This window comes from Adiantum capillus-veneris, chromosome 11, assembly GCF_014529385.1.
Source record: "Adiantum capillus-veneris isolate H3 chromosome 11, ASM1452938v2, whole genome shotgun sequence".
Taxonomy (NCBI): domain Eukaryota; kingdom Viridiplantae; phylum Streptophyta; class Polypodiopsida; order Polypodiales; family Pteridaceae; genus Adiantum; species Adiantum capillus-veneris.
Window position 1 is genome coordinate 48,023,463 of NC_140941.1, and position 21,646 is coordinate 48,045,108.

Sequence of the window (21,646 nt, forward strand, 5' to 3'; positions counted from 1 at the left end):
GAGAGAGAGAGAGAGAGAGAGAGAGAGAGAGAGAGAGAGAGAGAGAGAGAGAGAGAGAGAGAAAGCTAGTTTGTGGTGCATCCTTTGATCCCGTTGTTCTCCATGCAGACATCAAGTCCATGAGAGTTATGTTCCCTACCCCATTGCAATACAGTTTTATCAAGTAGCATGTCAAAAACAGTGCGTAGAAACCTTGGTGAGTTCTGGGTCCGCAAAATACCAACCAAGCTATAGCTCTCGTCATGGTTGACCAGAATCTACTAGAATCCAGCTCTTGAGTCTACTGACAAACACATAACCTCAGAATCATCACATACCCCAACAAAAACCACTACAAGAAAGAAAACGCATTTTTCCCTATAGCTAGATGACAACCAAACTTAGCCCATTTCTCACAAGAATTTAGACTAACAGCTTTGGTGAAGGAGTATTAGTAAAAACACATCAGAATGGAGTGATACTGCATACATGGCTTCCATAGGTCAACCCCCACATTCTCCCTATGTTGCATTGTGTTCAACAATAGCCTTGGGTCTAGTTCAGACATCAAAGAATCTTTCAGAGGGTGCAATTGCCCAAATCCATGATATTGCCACCCAGTTATTGAAGTGACACATCAAATGGGTCTCCAGGAAGTATATGAACATGCTTGGATGTTCACATAATGCAAAAAGTGCTTCTTTGTGCTAGGAAGGAAAAAATGCTTTTTTTTATCTGGCATGGACTTCTAGCAGCACACATAGTTTTTTATGGTAACCAAGTTGTTCAACACAATGAAAAAATCACTACCCAAGAAAATTCACATGCATTGAATGCTTATCTTCCCATATTTTGAAATTTCACCTCTCCAAGAGTCTAAAATTAGAATAAATCTTCCATGAAGTGTCATAATCCTAATACAGGTGGCTCAATATCCTTGTAGCATCATGGGAAACATGCCCAAAAGCTAGAAAATTCATTAGCGCTGAAATTCTCAATCTGTAATAAAAACGTGTTTTATTTCCTATATAGTGTAACCATAAGCCCAACTAGATTTTCAACTTGACAGCCATGTTGGCAAGAGCCTGTAGACTACATGTATGACATCAAAATGTCAAAAACTCACAAATCTTGTGAAAGAATCTCAAAGGTCTTGTAGTTTATACTAGAATCTTAGTCTCTAGCTAAACCATTCATCCACTTGTCACCATTTTCACACCAAGGCCTATTCTTAAATTATACATCAAGCCTATGAAGTCAGCGTCCAAAAAATCTTGCTATTCTTGCATGAAAGGAATGATTTTTCAAGTTTGGTAAACTTTGCACGGTTCATATCAGCATTCTAAGAAAGATTGACAACCACCAACTCCGCCGACATATGCATGGAGACAGGAAAATGGCAAATTTAGCTTTGACAAGTTCACTAAAATGTGGTAACTTTTTACAGGAGCTATGAAGTTTGAGACCAAAAGGTAGCCCTAAGCATCTGCTAGAGTTCACAACTCTCAAGGACTCCCCTTCAAGAAGCATTGACATACATTGAGAAGGAGAGATAGGAATTGGAAGGTGCATCAGTATATGAAGCTATATACAGAGATCTAGAAAATAATATGGTGATGATGCCCATGATACCAAGGGAACCATACAACCTCGCACAAAAGTTTCCAATCAAAGAAGCTCTCGAGAAGATAGACTTGCTCAACTACTTTCAGTTGCCACCATGTGGTGTGTACATTCAAAGAGCTCATGAGCTCTATACTAGCATCAAAGAAGATGGCACGACTAAGATTAACACATAAAACAATGATAAAGTTTAGTTGTTGATCACCTCAGGGATGATAGCCAAGGCTCTACACTTGTCAAACAAAGGTGCTCCAATGAAAGGCAAGAAGGACTTAGAAGTTGAAGTTTTACAAGGAAAGAAGCAACAGCCACATTTGCAGATATGATATGCCGAGAAGTTGAGATGCCAACTAGAATGTTCATGCATTCCTTACTCATTGATGACAAGAGGCCAGGTTACTACACAATGCCCAACCATATGGTAGCTACAATGTATACCTGGGCCTACCAGCAAACCCAACCAGTAAAGATCGATCATGTCCAATATATCCTGGAGCCCTAACTAAGAAGAAGAAGCACACAAAGTTGACATAAACTCTCGAGATACAAGAATTTCCTACCAGACTATTGGAGCTACTCATGAAGCACCCGCCTAGAACAACTAGATTCAGTACCTAGAAGAGGGGAGCAATGAAGAGAGTACCAAGTCTAGATCTACTCAGACTATAGCCCGGACAAGGTCAAAAAGGAAATTGCAAGAGTCTGAGTCAACTAATCAAGAACATTTTGATAGAAGGCTATAACTACACAAAACCAAGCTTGGGTCGAACAATTGGCTAAATAATTCAAGAAGGAAAGGGTAGACAAAGGCAAATTTGCATACAAATGGGTTCCCAAAAATGTGGGGACAAAAAACCCCCATGGTTCCACCCATAACGATCGAAGAACTTGAAGAATTCTATGCTCAAATGGCGAGGGAAAAGATGGAAAGAGATTCCAAGGAGACTAAAACTTCCAAAGCTGCAGAGAAGACCGGAGTCCGCCAACAACACACCCATGAGTTCACACTCTCAATAAAGTGGACACTCCTTTGGTGATATCGAGCAATGCACTACCCAAGGAGAGATTTCTTGGGGATGTACTGGACGGCCTATTGCCATATCGAGAGGTAAACCATGGCATTGATGTTATGCCAGATTCAAAATCTATAAGTAAACTTGCTTATAGGTTAAGCCACTCCAAGACACAAGAGGTGGAAAAATCGTTAGCCGAATACTTGAACAAAGACTTTATTAGGCCTAATTATAATCCATGGGTATCACCTATTCATTTGTTGGTAAAGAAGAAGGATAGATCTATGCGGATGTGTGTAGATTATAGAGCTCTTAATAAGATAGTGATTAAGAATAAGTACCCAATGCCACATATTGATGAGTTGTTTAATCAACTCTTTGGGTCAAAGTATTTTTCAAAAATAATCCTAAGATCCGGCTATCATGAGGTTAGAATTAGACTAGAAGAAGTGCAAAAACAACATTTAGGACCCGTTTTAGACATTTTGAGTTCTTGGTTATGTCATTTGGGTTGACAATGCACCATCAACATTTATGATGCTAATGGACAACATTTTACACCTGTAACTAGGAAAATTTACGATATACTAGTCTACAATAAATCTAAAAAATAACACTTAGAACATTTACGTTTAGTGTTTGAATTACTGAGAAAACATAAACCTTTTGAAAGGAAATCAAATGTGATTTCTTTGAGATCGAGATTCATTATCTTGGTCAAATTATATTTGCAGAGGTAATGCAGATGGAAACTAAGAAAGTGGAAGCTATTCTCAAGTGGCCAGCACCAAAAAATTTCAAGGAATTGCATATTTTTCTTGGTATATCCAGGTTCTATGGACAATATGTGAAGGATTACGTGAAGATTGCAGTCCCGTTGACAGACCAATTGAGGTCAAAAAGTAAAAGTATAGGTTTGGGGGGGGGGGGGGGGGGGGAGCCAAACAAAAGAGCTTTGAAAGCTTAAGGTAGCAATAGTAGTTGCACCTATATTGATTATAGTTGATCAAAATGAGCCTTTTGTCTTGGAGACAGATGCAAGTAATGATGCCAATAAGATTATACTTATTCAAAGGGGACTCTTGATTGCATTTGAGAGTCAAAATTTTAGGTCATGCCTAGCATAACTACTTGGACTATGCGCAAAAGTTACTAGCTCTAGTACATGTACTCAAAAAGTGGAGACACTATTTATATGGTGCCACTTTAGAGGTCAAATGGACCATGAAAGTCTAAAATGGCTTTCAGGTCAGAATGAATTGAAGGAGAAAAAAGATTGATGGACGGAGATCTTGAGTGTCTCAAGGTTGGGGGAATAATCCATCCTTTGGAAATTCCTCAAGGGAAATAGAAAAGCATTTTCATGGACTTCATTACTGATTGGACCAAGACTACTCAAGGTAAGGACTCAATGTGGGTAGTAGTGGACAAGTTAACCAAAATGGAAAAGGCTATTGCGATGAAGAAAATGATTAAAACGCCAGAGCTGGAAAAACTCTTTATTGAACATCTCTACAAGCTATATGGATTGCTCACAGATATAGTGTCAGATAAAGATAGAAATCTCAATAGTCATTTTTGGAGGGAAGTCTTCAAAAACATGGTTGCTACTCTGAGCATGAGTACAACAGATCATTTGTAGTCTGATGGTCAAACCAAAAGGGTTAACCAAATCCTAGAGGATATGTTTCCTTCTTATGTAAGTAAGAAGCAATCATATTGGAAAGAGTACTTACCCATTTTGGAATTCACTTACAATAGTTCCAAACATTCATTGACTGGATTTACACCATTCATGTTGATGTATGGTTTCCATACAATATCTCTTATGGTTGTAGGCCGAGAGAAGGAAAAGCATTAGGGGAATTTTGAGGTCATTTTTGTGCCTTTTAGCGTGTAGAGAGAGAGTGGTCTCAACCAATGGTTGAAGAGCTTCCGTTACGGAACCTCTATTTTTGAAAACTCACAAAAAAAAGCAAATATTCTATCTTTACCGCAACTTTGAGCTGGTAAATAGCAATGTAAACAAGTAAAAGTGCAAAGGCATTCAATAGCTGTCGATTTTAGAAAGACGTACTTCTCATATTATATTGTTTTCATTTTGCACGTCGTCATCATAAAACAACATTTGGATTCTATCTCATGATCTTTTCCAGATTTGAACCGTTTTTTGCACATTCTGCTTATTCTTCTCTTGAACTCAGGCTAAACTTCTCTGCTCATTTCTTTTTTCACCATGGAATCTTCATCACGATCAAAACGACCAAGAACTTCCATTGAAGCCATTGTCACTTACAACACGACTGATCAAAATGGAGAATGGATTCCAATAACTATACACAAAGGAACGTGGATATAGATGCAACAGAACAAGAGAATAAAGTCTTCCACCAAAAACTCTTTCTTGGCGGGATGGAAGGGCATTGTTAAAGATTTCAGCTTTGGCGACAACAAAGAGGTGTTGGTGCAGCATGTGTACATGCATAAAGATCTGCATATTAACTCAGAGAGTTCTGCTTTGCCATTACATAGACCAAACTGTAAGTCTCTTAACTTAAATTCTTATTTGTAATGCATGTTGTATAAGGTTATTTGTTGTACAGATTTGTATCCTTCAAACATTATGGAATGGCAGCCAGTAGAATGTGTTATAAATATTCTGGATGTGTGTCATGGATCAATTGGTGAAGAAATATACAAGGGAAGGACTAAGGGTTCATTGGCAGAGAATGGAATATTCTTCTTTGACCATTATTATGTTCCACCTAGAAGGACTGGAGAACTTGGAGCCACAACTAAGCTAGACTTGCCTGATTTCAAAAGTGGAGAATGGTCACTCCCTAGCTCAAATACAAGTGAGGGCTACAGGTGCAAACTGTTTTGTGAGATTCAAAAGTGTTTGAAAGCAAACAGAGTAGAATTTCTATATTCATGCCCATTACAGTTTTTGTAGACTTCTTCTCTAATGCTGAAGTCAGAAAATCTAGAACAATGTTTTCAGTGAAGACTTTAGACTCAGCAAATGTACTTGAATTTGTGGATGAGGGTTGGAACACCAAAACAGTGAATGGAATTACTTGTAATGTGCAAGCTGGCTCAATTGCTTGCAAATACATGATAGGGACACAAAACTTCATTATGTCATTTTATTACAGAAGATGGCACTATGTTGTTGGTGGTCAGCTAACTCCACTTGATCAAGACATGGAGGACTTCATTGACAGCCCAATAGAAGACATTGATATATGGGTAAACAATGAGCATCTGTCAATTGTAAAGATAAGAGGCATGTGTAGCTTACATCAATTGAGATTGGACCTGCAAAATGATGAAATTGAACTACCCACAACATTCTGCTTTCAAATAAATGGTGGAAAGGTAACTGTTATCCCTAAAAGTCTCTTGTTCTCTTATTGGTTCTTTATTTAACTTGGGCTGTTTTTGAAGGTATCAAAAAGGAATGAAAAGAGGCTACAGTGCAAGGACATCTTGGATGGCATTGTACATTTGGTGCCTTGAACATCCTTTAAGGCAATTTTGTAACACATGACCTGCAAGGATCTTATTTTGTATCACATGACCTGGAAGGATCTTGTTTTGTATCACATGACCTGCAAGGATATTGTTGAAATAAAGATCTAAAAGGATCTTTATTTTGTTATTGAAATGCAACTTTTCCAAACATCAATGATTTTACTTCAATGATTTGATTTTGTAACAAAGTCTTAAAACAAGGTGATCAAAATGTATTCAATTTCAAATATTTGCAATTACATAGACAATTGGATACAAGTGGGCTATAGAATAGACAATTGGATACAAGTGGGCTATAGAATAGACAATTGGATACAAGTGGGAAGCTTGATACAAGTGGGAAGCTTGATACAAGTGGGCTACAATTAGATACAAGTGGGAAGCTTGATACAAGTGGGCTGCAAAAAGCTTGATACAAGCTTGATACAAAAAGCTTGATACAAGCTTGATACAAAGGGCTATATAATAGACAATTGGATACAAGTGGGAAGCTTGATACAAGTGGGCTACAAAAAGCTAGAATAGTTTTCTGCCAGGAGTTTTCCTGTCCCTAGGGGTTGGTGCTTTTGCAGTGGGCTCTTTTGTCCTGGGAGATTTTCTTGTGGGCTCTTTGGCAGGAGGGCTTGAGGGCTGCTTCCTCTTTCTCTTATCATCCATCTCTTCACTTGCCTTTTCCTGCTCACCACTCTCTTCTTCCTCTTCACTTCCCTTTTCCTCTTCTAGTTTTGCTTTCCCCTTTGCCTTTTCTAGCTTTGCTTTCCCCTTTGCCTCTTCTAGTTTTGCTTTCCCCTTTGCCTTTTCTAGTTTTGCTTTCCCCTTTGCCTTTTCTAGCTCTTCAACATCATCATCTTTAAATACCTCTTGCAGTCGTCCATTTGCTTCAATCATATACTTGATAATCTTTGCTCTTGTCAACCATACATGGTTCTCACTATAGCACTCTCTGTTGATCTATACAAGGCAATAGAAAGCAAGTTTTAGGAACAATAAAATGAGAAAAAATACAGGTAGCAAATATGAAATATGCTATACTTCTATATTCTGATTGTCATTGCAGTATATGAAGTCCAAGAGGAGCTTGGCATTTGTCACTACCCTCCATCCACATGAATGGCTTTCAGGCTGGATTGGAACCTGCAACTCATTACATGTATTTATGGGAAAAAATATTTGAGGATAATCCATTGAAGTGAACAAAGCATAAAGAATTCCAACCTTCACAACTGAAAATTGGATTTCAGTCAGCATCTTTGGCATGGGTGGACAATTCTCCAGTGTCTCTATAAATCTTGTAGCAACACTGTCCAAAATTCTTTATTAAAAGTATGTGCTTGAGGTTCTGCTTGTGGTTTACAAAATGTGTCTGCTACTATACTTACAATTTTGCTTGACCATGTACTCCAGCAAGAGAATTGACAAAGTAGCATTTTCTTTTCACAATATCAACTGCAATTAAACTCCAATGTGAGCTATAAAAACAAGCCTCAGTTAGCCTTCTAACATGAATTAGTAAATTCTCTTCACAAGGTGTAGGTAGGAAACTTACCTCTCATGATAAGGAATCAAGAAAATTTCACAGATTTCCAAGTCCACATGAATCAACCACTTTGTGAGCTCTCTAATATTTGTCTCTGTCCTGAGAAAGTGGGAGATAGAAGGATCTAAAAATTCCACCTTTTTTTGAAGGTCTGGCTCATATGTATGCATCATTAACCTGGTACAAGATATTGTTATATAAAGAGTTCTTGCTATAAACAAAAATACATAGGAAAACAAAAACAACCTGAGGCATGTGATAAGGAGTGGAGAATTGATCTCCTTGGTTCAGTCCTTGAGAATTTCCAAGGTCTCAGAGTCAAGTGAATTGTAATCCTCCCTAGGATCCTCCTCACTGAATAGAGCGACAACAAAACCAGTAGGATTGACACTCCTCAAGAGGGGCACTAGTTGAGGTTCCAACAGGTCAAGCTCCTTTCTCTCTGCAATTTCCTTGTCTTCCTTTGCTCTCTTTTTCCTTTCCTTTTCCTCTTCTTCAGTAATATCAACTACTCCTACTTCAGGCTCCTTGGGCTTCCTCCATGGAGGAATGTTGAGAATATTAAAGGCCTTAATATCATGCATAGGGACAGGCTCCAACATTCTTGAAAACCTCTATCTCAGCCTCCTGAGGGTGATCATGTCTTTGTCCATCAAAGTAACCCTATGGGCATGAGCTGTACAGATATAGGCATCTTGGAAAAGCTCAATCATAAAGTCCTCAGACGCCTCCTGGATACATGCCAATGCAGTTCTAGTCCACCTCATGTCAATCTTGTACTCCTCTGCAACTTGTCTGCATAGTCTTTGGAAGGGCAGTTTGGGAATTGCAAGATTGATGGCCTTTATGGCCTTCCTTATCTCTCTTAGACATTTGACCCCCTGCTTGAACTTTCTCTTTGTAAGGAGAGGCTTAAGATGCACTGGCTTGAAAGCTTTCCTCTGATGTGTAGTTTTTCTTTTTCTTGGTTGAGGGTCAGGTGTGCTTGGTTTAGGGTCCTTCCTCTGAGATGTGCTCTCCTTTGGTTTTGAAGTACCAGCTAAAGCTTTGCTAGGCTGAGCTTCTTCTTCATCTTTGGATAGAGGCTTATCAACCGGCTTATCAACCTTCCTTTCAGTCTTCTTGGTCCTTGCCATCTTCAAAAGGGATAGGAATGATTGTTACACAACAAACATTAGTAAAAAAAGTAAACGATGTATATTTAGTGGCACACATTTCCGTAGATAGTGGAACACATTGCGGTGACACCCCGTACACAAATCACAAAGGGACCAATGTCCTCACACTAACGGTGATCGCGCACGGGGTGACGGAGCATTACACAGAGGTGGTGACACTTCATACGCGAAATTGCGAAGGGAGCACAGTCCTCTCACTTACCAAATTCGCGCATGGGGTGACGGGAGTCCCAAGCGGTGAAAACCTCTTAAACATCTTGAGACACATATTGTATGCATGGTGAAAATAATGGCACACATTGCGGTACACATCGTAAACATGATCACATTTGTGGACATAGTGGAACACATTGTTTTGAAACTCGGTACGCGAAATGACAAAGGAGGCAAAGTCTTCTCACTTACGAATATCGCGCACGGTGTGACGGTCAAAGCGCTCGAAGTTTTGGGTTGTGGACCTCCTTCAAAACCTCCTTCAAAATGCGCTTAGTTTGGGCTTTGAGGAGGTTTATATAGGGTGCATGGCGCAAGTCCCTAGGCGCATAAAAACTAGCCGTTGGACCAAACTTCGAGGCGGCAACCGATTTGCACACCCCCCGAGGCAGCGTTTTTGGCCATAAAAGAAACCTACCCAACCCGTTTTTTCGCTTATTGTCATTCACAAGGCTTCGAATTTAAGCCTCCAACCCTCCAAGCGACACACCGCGACACCCGTGCGCGATTTTGGTGGACGTCAACCTCTTCCTAGCAATAGGAAATCGCGTACCAAGTGTCACTCTGTGCGCGTAGTTAGTGAGTGACGAGTTTCTCTTAACTTCTCAAAGTTCGCATAGCAAGTGACAAACTTAGCATGTCACAATTTTATGTAATTCTTTTTTGCTTGCGCTTAATTTGTGCGCTTAATTTGCTTGACAATTTTATGCTTTTAATTTGTTTGTAGACTTGATATAAAGAAGGGTGGTTAATGTCTTGATAGACTTCTCTTTTCTCTTTTTCAGCTGAGCATTTGTGGATTGTCATAATGGATACAGAGGATATACAAGAGATCGCTTATGATAGGCTGATGTCTTTTCTTTACAAAGTTAATGAACTTACAAGATTTCAAAGTGTCAAACAGATTTTTAATGCTGCCTTTGATCTTCAAGCACTTGTGGATGGCTTCTCTACACAAATTAGTGACTTGAAAGAGATATATACAGAATTGATCAGAGATCACAGGCTTGACAATCTTGTTCATTTTGTTGATATATGCAAAGCAGGTAGCTTGTCAAGGATAGGTATTGCAAAGAAGTGGTCAAGCCTTCATCCAGACTGGCAAAAGATCATAAAGCCTTGCAAATTTCATGGTAATATGCATTGCCAGTTGGTAGATTATGACCTTGGACTTATCATTTTCTTCAGTGTACTCCCAACACCAGAGGGCAAAGAGATTCCAAAGCAGATTTCCCAGGCTGAGGAGGACCAAGAGAAAGAGGAGATAGAGATGGAGTTCCATGAAGAGGAAGAGAAGCTACAAAGCACTGAGATGCTGGACATTGCAAAATTTAAAGCAGAAAACATCACTAAAGTGGAGAATGTTGACATTGAGGATGAAGATGTTGATCCTTTGCATTGCACAGCAACATTTCCCACATACAAAGTTAACAAAAAGGAATATGTTTTGCTGAATGACATTCAGCATCTTTTTGATCTAAGGGAAGATTATGCTTTGGCAGTTTTGGCTGAGTGGGGATCTAATGACATAGGATTTATTGATTACTCACCTTGCCCCTTAGCAGTCTTGGACACAGAGGCAGAAAATTTTATTGACAGCTCAAGTGTTGGAAAGCATGTGCAGGACATTTTTCTGAGATATGAGCAACAGGGTGTACCTTCTGAAGAGGAGTTCAATGAGATCCAGAAAAGGCTTAAAATAGAGCATATGGGAGAGGAAAAGACCAGAGATTATGAAGTAAGGCCAACTAGATCCATTGATATATGGGAACCTGCCTTGTTTGAGGAGGATGAGTCTCCTAAGGTATGTTAATGACCATTTTGCCCTGTCTTATTAATGTGCTGAACAATTAACCAAGACATATTTTTGCAGATTGAAATACTGGACACAGACAAATTCCTTGGCAGGGGGAAGGGTTCCAGACCCTTAAATTTAGGCATAGAGCCAGATCAAAAATGGCACCTCCTCCATGTCAAAAATCTGGTTCTATGATCTGTTTGCCTTCACTGCACCTCCTCCATGTCTTGTATGCTTGAAAAACTTGGTTCTTGCTTGATAATGGGATTTCTCCATGCCTTGTGTAGACCATATGGACAGGGAGCCCCATCTCTTTACAAACCAGGGAGTGTGATTGTAAATTATATGCTGGCAAAGTAAAAGTGTGTCAATAATTAGTAAGTATGAGATTAATCATATGCTTCCAAACTAAAAGTATGTACATATTAAAAAGGAATAAAAAACTAACCATGTAATGTGTGAATTCCTGATCCCAAGCATCTTTCATTGCACTTCTGAAGTTATTGAGCACTTTCTTGAAATTTGGCAGATCATTTTTTCCCCAGGATGTCTTATCACAGTAGGAAAATACTTTGTCTAGTGATTCCCATACCTCTGCCTTTTTGTTTCTTGATGTACCTTCAAGACCATGATCTTTGATGGCATTGTGGAGAGATTTCCACTGGTTATACTTCACATTGGATGAACCCTTCTTGGCATTTACCTTTCCTAGTTTGCCATGAAACCCTAGGAAAGCTCTGGCCTTCACACCACCAACAGATACCTTTCTAGGCACATTGTTTCCATTTGAAGACCTCTTTAGGTCTGTTTCAATCTTAACCTTACCACTGTGAAGGCCAATTTCTGATAAAACCGTTTCAATACATTTGATTGCAGCATCTCTAGCTGCTTTTGGCTGTAACTTCCAGGCAAACCCCACATAGAGATGTACAATTTTCTCCACAATTCTGCAAAGAGCATGCAGAGTGCATATGTGGACATTAGCAAGTGGAATATTTAAAACTGCTTTGAAGTTTGGATCTTGAGTATGCCTATTGGGTGCTTTGTTCCAATTTGCAGGATTACATTCTTTTGCTGATGCCATACAATACAGACAAGGGCTCTTTGCCATAGCTCCTTTGGAGACATTGTACATACATTTAAGGGTTTTAAGGTCTCCTCCCATGTGCCATTCCACCCTGTAACTTCCAAACCCTTCAACTTCAAGCTCTTCCCCTAATTCTTGTGCATTAATGACTTCGGGTATTGTTGTTTGATGGAAAACCCAATCCAGAACATCAAAGTCTTCACTCTCTACTTCAAAAGCACCTAGCCACCAGACATTCTTCTCCGATTGCACGCTGAAGTACTTGGTATCCTTCGGTTTCAATGCTCTGTTCATTAAAGTTATGGAAATCCTCTCAATTTTTCTGTTCTTAACAATCTCACATTCATCAAGCTTTATCACAAAACTGACAACACCATTTGCTTCTGTATGCTCCAGCTCATAGAATCTGATCATTTCCTTCTGAAGTGTCTTCAAGTCAAGGAAAATATTATTGAACTCGTCAAATTGAAGATCCCTCTTTTTACCATGATAGGTACCATGAATGTGGTGAGGCTCACCCAACATCTCCATTATCCTCTCATTGATCTTTTTCCTTGCCTACTGCACAATGGATGGCTTTGGAAGCAAAGAGGACCTGACCTTACATTGCTTTAACCTTGACTTCATATTTCTGAACAGCTTGCTATAACCATCTCTGCTAATGCCTACCTTATCCATAGTATATTGCACATCCTCCTTGTCCAAGCAAGAGCTCTGCAAAAATCCCTCAATGCACTGCTCCTTTGCCTTTTTAAACTTCTTCTCTGTGAAAATCTTTTTGGCAACCTTGAGAGGTAAAACATCACAATAATGTTTAGCTGCCATTTCCATGTTTGATGCAGAGTTTGGTTGTAGCAAAGTCCTAAATCAAAAGGTACAAAATTAACTGATTATTGTCCAAATGACACCAACAAAATAAACAAACTAAATTAAAGTTAACTGAATATTAATCATTTAATAAAGAACAATAGCATAATAACAATAACATAAGCATAATAATGTGGAGCAGAATCACAATACAACTTAACAAAAAGATTAACAACCTAACATAAGCAGAATCATATAAAATAAGCATAAGCAGAATCATATAAAATAACAATACCTTGCTGCTCTGATTCTCCTACTGCAACCTCCTCCACCACGTCTCAAGGCTTCAATGTTCTTTAACTTCTTTTCTCTTTGTCTGTTTCCTAACATTGTATTCTTGCTTCTAGCTTGTTTGAGCTGAGTTTGTAGCTTTTCGTTGCTCTCTTTACATTCCTCAAGTTGTTGTTTAAGAGTATTTATCATTTGTTTGGTCAAATGATCTTCTAACTTAAGAATATCTCTCTCTGCCGCAAGACTCTGTGTATAACCCAGCAACCCTCTTTGACCATCACCCACAAATTTTATCAAAGATGAAAAATTTGAGAATGGGGGAGTGCTCTTTGTCATTGGGTCCACTGGATACAATCTTCCATCAGTCCAGAGATCAATGTGATTTTTTTGATCTTGCCACATTGCTTCAAATATGGACGAGGACACCTCTGCACATTTGTTTCTCTTGCGCACTAGACAATATTCTTCATTTAGCTCAATGTGTAGATGGTATAAGCTTCTTCTCTTCCTCATGGAAGTCTGTTAACAGTATTTGATAGAGATAGTACTATAGGAAAAAGTTGTGCAGATACGAGGAAGAAGACGACACAGAAAAGGTTTGTTTCAGCTTTTGGAAATTTTGAATTTTGGGCCAGAACTGACGTTTTCGTTAGTTTTGGAGGGAGTATTTTTTAGAATACGAAAGATCCTAGAAAGATTTGACAATGACATGTTTCGGTGGAGGTAAAAAGGACGCAAACTCACCTTTTTACAAACATTTCACTATTTTTAAAATAAAGTATATATTCTCTCTCTACATATTCTTACAAGGCACAAAAGTGACCTCAAAATTCCCCTAATGATTCAATCTGTCAAGGATTTCCTAAAAAGTATGAATGATATGCTCAAGACAGCAAAGGAAAGCATTCGGATTGCACAAGATCATGCTAAGATGTAGGTTGATAAAGGACGAAGAAAAATTACCTTTGTATCTAGGTGACTTTGTATTCCTAAAGGTTCTTGCAAAGTTAGAAACCATGAAAACGAGAAAGTGTAACAAACTTTCTCATAGATACTATGGTCCCTTTAAATGCCGTAGCACGATTGTCAAGAGATTTCCCCACCGAAGTTCAATGGGGTGAGGATGCTCGTGCTAGAGTGCACGGGTGGTCGGGCTAGTGTGAACATTAGGCCACACACTATTAAGGCCCAGGAATGGGGAAGGCTTCCCCATTCTCCTCTACAATTGGGAGGTGAGCTTGGGTCGTCACCCTCCTTGTTCACACTCCGAGCAATGTGGGGTTATGGATACGTAACTGCTCCACTAGCAGTGCTGTGAAATATTTATATACAAGTATTTAAATAAGATACATGATTGAACAGTTGATCTTATGGAAGATGATAATGGTGTTGTTGACAAAATTTAAAGCTATCTTGATGCACTTTGTCTATGTACACCTATAGCTATTTGAAGAATTTGTGGTTTTGACTTCATCATGAAAAGCCCAGCATTCAATGTCTACAATCACCTCCCAAGAGAAAACATAGTGGTGTTTTGAGATAGAGAGGACTTGCAAGATGTACACGACGATAGAAATCAAAAGACAATGCTAACAAAATGTTTTGTCACAAGTAAAGCATCTGCTAATTCCTATAGTCTTCTATTCATAGATTTTCCTGATAAATGGGTGTGGAAATAACGCCAAAGGGGTAGGTGCATTGGATGAATTTATAATGTAACTCCAACTCTAAAAGATATATCTTTATGAGAATGTTGCTAACTATTTGTAAAGTTTGTAAGTGATTTGAGAATCTTTGCACTTTCAATGGGTGTCTTTATCCTAATTTCAAGGATGCTTGCAATGCAAAGGGAATGTTGCAAAGTGATGAGAAGTGAATGATGTGCTTAGAGAGGCTTCTTTTTTACATATGGGGGCACAATTACGTGAGCTATTTGCTAGCAAGTTGGTGTATTTTATGCCAAACTCTCTTGGTGGATATATATGGGACAGGGTTTTATGTGAACTTTCAAAAAAAAATTGTATGTCTTGCGTACTCAAGTGTATGATGTGAGAATTTGTGTGACATGGCAGACAAATAGGCACTGATAGATTTTTGGAGCCTTGGATAGAACTTCAAGGGACATAATGCAACAAAATAGTTTGTTTGGTGGGAAGATAATAATTTTAAAAGGTGGTTTAAAAAGTTTTGCATGTTGTTCCTAAGGGACATTGTGAGGATATAGTGAATGTAGTATATGCTATTTCTACATTTGGAACCATATTGAGGTTTTGCACCTCATTGAGAGTATGAATTTGGAAAATTGTACAACTGTTGATAGCGAGAGATTATTTGAAAAAGTGATATTGGCAATAGAGATATGCATATAGATGATTGTAATGATGAAGTGATATTACATTCAAGTATGCATGTTGAAGGAATTGTCTACGGTCTCTCATTGATTATATATATTCACATGTCATATGCATCAAAGAATTTGTTTTCTTTAGGAAGTGTGGTATACTTGCACCAAAAAAACAAGGATGTTCATATTATAAATAGTTTAGTAAATTGCAATGTCCATGTAAAGAATATACAAGGTGTAGACTCAATTTGATCCACTAATGATCAAATTCACCATTTATATACCATTGAGTTTTGAATACCTTAGACCTTGGTGACAATTTTCCACCTCATGGACCATGTTAAAAGAAAACGCCCCAATCATGGTATTTTGCAATTTGGATCTGAGTCGTGGCTTCGCCCCCTCAGCACATTGGATCTTTAATAAAGCTCTCTCTAGCTCTCTCTCTCTCTCTCTCTCTCTCTCTTCCACCCTTCAAAAATTTAAAGGCAATTTTTTGAATGTAAACTAGGATTCATGAATGAAATATGTTTATTTTTCATTATTTCTCTACGAAGTAGACAATTAAAACGTGAGAGGTAGGCCAGTCTATCACCATAGTAAGGAGCAGGGGGGTGTAACCATTTTGAAAATGAAGGGGCGGGTGGACCCCTTATGGGGGTGATGCCATTTTTTGTAATTGCTTATTCATCAAGTAAACAAAAAGGGGGCCCCTGACAGGGCCACATTGGGGGAAGGAGCTTGCAAATTGCCCCCATGCACATGTTTTGTACATCTTGTGACGCACACACATGCATTGTGGCACACATCCTTGCTCTCTACACCACATTGCCCAATGCTCAAAAAAAGTGCGTAGTATTAGCCCTACAACCATGTCGTTAGGAAATTCAATAATGTTGGTTAGGGGTAAGAGGAAAAGGAGAATTCGGTCTAAAAGTTGGGGGAAACAAGTGATAAAATCAGAAGCCTTCCCTTTGAGTTTGGTATCTCCCTAGGCACTCTTTGTTGTGTCAGGCTAGTTGTGATAACAATCCACTTGCTAGACCATGTAGAGTTACTCCTTGTTATGGGGACTTTTGTGTGCAAACTATTGGGCTTCCTAGCAGTGGAATGATTACTTGGACACAATCTTTAAGAGACTTTTACACTACAAGGTTCCCCAACCCTTGTCTTACATTAGTAAGTTCACAATGGCCTGTGTGTGTGTGTGTGTGTGTGTGTGTGTGTGTGTGTGTGTGTGTGTGTGTGTGTGTGTGAGTGTGAGAGAGAGAGAGAGAGAGAGAGAGATGAAGAATAATGGCTATCTAAGGATTGACAATTGGGAAGAAGTTTTTGGAGACCCTCCTAAGGTCATATGGAGGCCAAATATTATAAGGACACTAACAAGAAGAAGAAAGTAACCATATACATTTGGAAACAAATTACTAGGGGAAATAGAGATAATCGTATTGAACCTATGCTCTTACGGATTAAAGATGTCAAAAACATGTGTGAACACACTATCTACAAATATCCACAATGGACTATTTAAAAGTAAAATAGTTGTTAATGAAATACGTTTGTCTCCTATTACAAAACAACCTAAATTTTACTCACCAAAGTCGAGTATATACACAAAATATCAATTGTGCCTTACTATGGGCCTTGAAATAAATAAGGGATAAGAATGTAAGATTACGTCAGTTGTGACCACAATTCTCTATCATCCTTGAGTATTAAAATTTCTCTACAATTATGTATATTCCATCGATGTGGCCCCTACATTAGCTTGCAAAAGGCTCTAAAAGTTGGGGATTCATCATATTAAGAATTACTTGATATACAAACAAATGACAGCTTTTAGAACCTTATTGGTTGCAAACTTGATACTCTAGTATCATCCCCTATTCTCACCCCCAGTAATGGAGAATAATGAGTTGTTGAGGAAGAGGGGGGGGGGGGGGGGGGGGGGGGTCTAGCTCTACCATTGTAGATACATGTTGAGACTACCAAAAAGTCCAAAATCTCCTAAATATTAGCAACTGAAAGATGCCAAACATGGCATCTTATTAATTCAATGCAATATCCATAATGGAATTTGTTTCACCACAATAATCCTTAAGTTACTGGACAATGTCTTTGATGTATTCTTGCCCTTTGGTCCAACTTTCTACGACGCCTTTTCACGAACTTTTATGCGCGCTCTCCGTAGAAACAATGAACTACTCTGCACACCAATCTTAGATTGTTTTGCAATAGGATGACGAGTTTGTCTAGGTATATGGAGCAGCATCCTCTTGTTTGACTTGGAGCATGCGGATGGTGCGGGGAATGACAAGGAAGAGGATAAGGCACTAGCATTCTTTCTCTCGGGAGTCAAGCTGATGTAGAGAGCACTCAAGAAGCCCCAACCTGGACAAGTCCGTCCCTTGTACTTCAATGATTCTGAATGTATATAGAGAAAAGACCCAACCATTGCACTACCAAAATCAACGATGAGGAAGCGTGTAGAGAGAGAGAGAGAGAGAGAGAGAGAGAGAGAGAGAGAGAGAGAGATGCTCGAACCAATCAACTTGGCAACAAATTAGATACTATACAATGGGGACAACGTGCCTCTTATATACCAGGCTGGGGGACCTTAAGTACCCACCTCGAAAATTGCCCAACCCAGTATTCATGTCAAATAAGTAAAATAAACATTGGCAAAACGAAATAAACATACAATATCAAATTGGGCATTCACTGAAGATGCATAAACTTGAACGTGCAGCATGATGAAAGTTAGAAAGGGCAAACAGCAACATTTCTCAACTCAGATGTATAAAGCATGGGTAAAATGAGTCATGGCATTGGTCTACAATGTCTAATCAACTCAAAAGCCTCTGAAAAAAGAACCCCAAAATGTAAACAGAGCCACCCAGACAAACAAGAACACTGCGAGGTTAGCCATCTTTAAATTTAAGCCTTGATTAATATACATCACAGATGACGGTTACTGCATTTTACATGGGATGCCTTTACACCATTGCTATGCAGTCCAGCTACTCCTTATTGATATTAGATTCACCATGGCTTGTCATTCACAGAGGATATCTCTTGCCCTTGCCAAGAAACACTGTCAATAGCAAAGCTTATCTACAAGAGCCCCTGTAAATCTCCCTTGCAACAAGCATCTAATCTAAAGTCGCCACTGGACTCTTCCTTGTACTGCCAAAAGAATGAATCAATTTAGGGATCATTTATACACACAATTTTTTGTAAATTACATGATGGCACACTTCGATGACGACTTTGTCTCAGGCTTGTAAGAATAGCTGCTCTTCTTTGGTCCCTGCAGGAGTAAAGTAGTAACATACAATCAGTCATTGCCATCTTACCCAAGAGCAATATCAGTACTTTTCACGAGCACTTCGGACCACAAATTAGGCCAGATCGCTACAACTGGCAAACCTTCACATGATAATCTTAGAAATTGAAACATGCAAAAGCTTGATTTGTTAAAGTGCAGAACCTCTATCTATGCATAGTGCTAATAAAGTCCTTAAGATTCAAGCTGGTAAACAAGGAAAATGAATGAAAATCACTTTCATAGTTCTTTCAAGCCTCATTTTTCTCCTTTTAACTTACTGTGATGAGCCTGCTGCTGTCTGTTCTCATGGTTGAGTCTACCGTTTGCGGCTGGCGAGCAGAAACAGGTGTGGTCCTCGGTTGTTGCTGATGTTGCTGCTGCTGCTGCTGCTGCTGCTGCTGCTCAAATTCCTCATGCTGAAGAATCATTGCAAGATCAAAATCCGAGCTGTTCCAACAAAAAGGTTTCAGTCAAGCCCCTTTAGAAGATTGCAAGTTATGCACTCAAGATATTCATCCATAAGAAATATACCAGAAAGTGTACTAATTACTCAACAATGCTTAATATCAATCAACTCAACACTCTCCTGACATTCTGATGCCGACAACATGCTGGTGATGTTCACTCCACCACATACTAAGCGATGTTCTTTCTTATGCATGGAACTGGAACTCCCCATTTGTACACTTACTTGTTCACACCAAGCTCAGTCGTTCCTTTGCTTGATGCTTGCTGATGGGAGGAAAGATAGTCCTGACCAAAAAGATATCTTAAACAATTTGAAACAACTACATAGTCAACTTTCAAGGACTACTCAACGCTGAGCCTCCCGCTGTGAGAGAAAACAAGCATGAAAAGCTTACAGCAGTCGCAGCTATAGCTCCCTGCTCATCCCACAAGCCAGAATTTTCACCAGCTTGAAAAGGAGCGAAAGTCCCTGTTACAAACACAGTGTCTCCATGCACCTGTTGTAGAAAATTACACCAGTGAGAAAATGCAATTGCTCGCATGGTCGTAGCATGCTGTTATATTGGTCATGATACTAGAGCCGGAAAACTTAATGTTGATAATCTCTTGGGATTCATCCAGCACACCAGACATGACACAAGAAAAAGCTGCCCCTAAAGCAACATATGGAATACACATCAACCTAGAACCTCGGCAGCTCACCCCCTAGCCTGGAAACCTGCCAATACTCTGGCCTGTCCATCGGTCTCTGCGCACTCAGGACATTGTGAACTTTATGTTAAGATCACTTATAATCTCCTCAGGCAAACCACAAATATATGTCCCGCAAGAGTTGGACCGACACACAGCTCCTCACTATGGACATAGTGTTATGAATCTTGCCATTGTAGTAAATCAGTCAACGTGTACGACATGAACGAATGTACTAGTACAAGGTAACCCGATTACGAAGTTCCATCAAACCGCTAGCCATTTGTAATCTGGAATTTGTAATTGCTGTAACAGTCTTGCACAGTCGCCCTTATCCGGACTGGCACTGCGCACACTCCCGCCCATAGTGCTCGACAAAAGCTTCCATGTGTGACCTACAGAAATACCAGCTCTCCAAGCTTGGAAGTATGTATGTATTGTGTGTTAAGGTGTCCTACACAGATGTGACATGGCAGCAAAACAAATCACTATGGAAAATATCCTTATCATCAGGCATACACACTTGCCTTGCTTAGAAACCATTACTAGAATGCTTTTCCACTGTTTACCAGCTGTTTTTCAGCACTGAGTATTTACTCTTATCGTAGTTGCGTGCGTGAAAATATTAACAGAACATGTGATGCTACTGGCCGTCTGATGTGGGTCAAGGGCAATGGTCTATATCATGCCAAGTACGATAATAAAGTAAATAATCAGCGCTGAAAAGCATACGTAGCCCATCTGCATTGTCGTTTATATACTTCTCAAATGGTTTCAGAGCTCCGGTATTGAGATCCGATCTTGGAGCATTTTAATTTTTTACGGTGTGATCAGTGCTTTTCTAGCATTTTTCAAGAGAAATTTGCTTGCTGTTATTTCAGACTCAGATCCAGTGCTATCACATCCGGTACGAGTTTTTGAGGATTTGGTACAAGTTTTGCGAGCACAAGAGAATAACAGTTACTATGCATGTAGATTACAAGCACGTGCCAGAGCTCAGAGGCCATGAGATAAAACTGCTGCTTGAGGGAGAAGAACAATTTTTCTATGATTGAATCCTGGAGCTCACACATCAACACCACAGACAATAACAGTTACTACGCAGATAGATTACAATGCCAAGGAAAGGACCCTGAAGTTTATCGATGATTCTCTCCTTGTCCTCGGGCTAAAACATCAACTCAGAAATAGATCATACCTCATCAAACTTCTCCCATACTATGTCTGGCTGGCTCAGATACCCTTGATCTGTTACAAGCAGATAAAGATCCCCTTTGTACTGAAACATAGCCAAGAAGTGTCAAAAAATGAAAATCGACAGAAACAAGGGTTCTAGAGCAACATGCGAATGAAGCTGCAGTAAAGCAGCACCCCCTGATGAGAAACGCAGCCACCGTTTTACTTAACTCACAATCAGAAGCATACCTTGAACATTGTGCTGAAATGATTGTTTCGGAAAAAAACACACAGCTCATTTTCTTTTATTCCTTCTTGCAGACAAAATAACCTGTCACAAAAGGTACATCCGTGCTTAGAATTTGTAAATGTAAAATATGTTTATGAGTAAGAATGCACGTACCCAAAATAACTCAGCTGTGTTGCATTGCTTTTCAAGAAACTACTAATAATTGCACCTACATTGTAAAGACTTGTATGAGATTAGAAGAATTGTTGCAACTCCAAGTTACAACAAAATAAAATTCGTATTGCATAGATCTAATCAATGAAAAAGCTACCAATCCACATTAGATACACA

At 39.2% G+C, this 21,646-nt stretch overlaps 1 protein-coding gene and 1 long non-coding RNA gene across 2 annotated transcripts in view; one reads left to right on the forward strand and one right to left on the reverse strand.

Annotated features, from left to right (window-relative positions):
• Positions 1 to 5,791: 5,791 nt before the first annotated feature.
• Positions 5,792 to 6,177, forward strand: LOC147447204 (uncharacterized). The gene is made up of 2 exons (XR_015189719.1): positions 5,792 to 5,993; positions 6,063 to 6,177. It is a non-coding gene; the product is annotated as an uncharacterized LOC147447204 (long non-coding RNA).
• Positions 6,178 to 18,325: 12,148 nt separating this feature from the next.
• Positions 18,326 to 21,646, reverse strand: part of LOC147447205 (uncharacterized) — a 33,828-nt gene continuing 30,507 nt past the window's right edge. The window contains exons 7-13 of the mRNA XM_086523081.1: positions 21,470 to 21,524; positions 21,316 to 21,397; positions 21,089 to 21,169; positions 19,596 to 19,697; positions 19,424 to 19,485; positions 19,011 to 19,179; positions 18,326 to 18,714 (exon numbers count right to left, since the gene is read on the reverse strand). Coding sequence (XP_086379207.1) covers positions 18,646 to 18,714; positions 19,011 to 19,179; positions 19,424 to 19,485; positions 19,596 to 19,697; positions 21,089 to 21,169; positions 21,316 to 21,397; positions 21,470 to 21,524 — 620 coding nt within the window. The 3' untranslated portion in view covers positions 18,326 to 18,645. The remainder of the gene's footprint in view (positions 18,715 to 19,010; positions 19,180 to 19,423; positions 19,486 to 19,595; positions 19,698 to 21,088; positions 21,170 to 21,315; positions 21,398 to 21,469; positions 21,525 to 21,646) is intronic.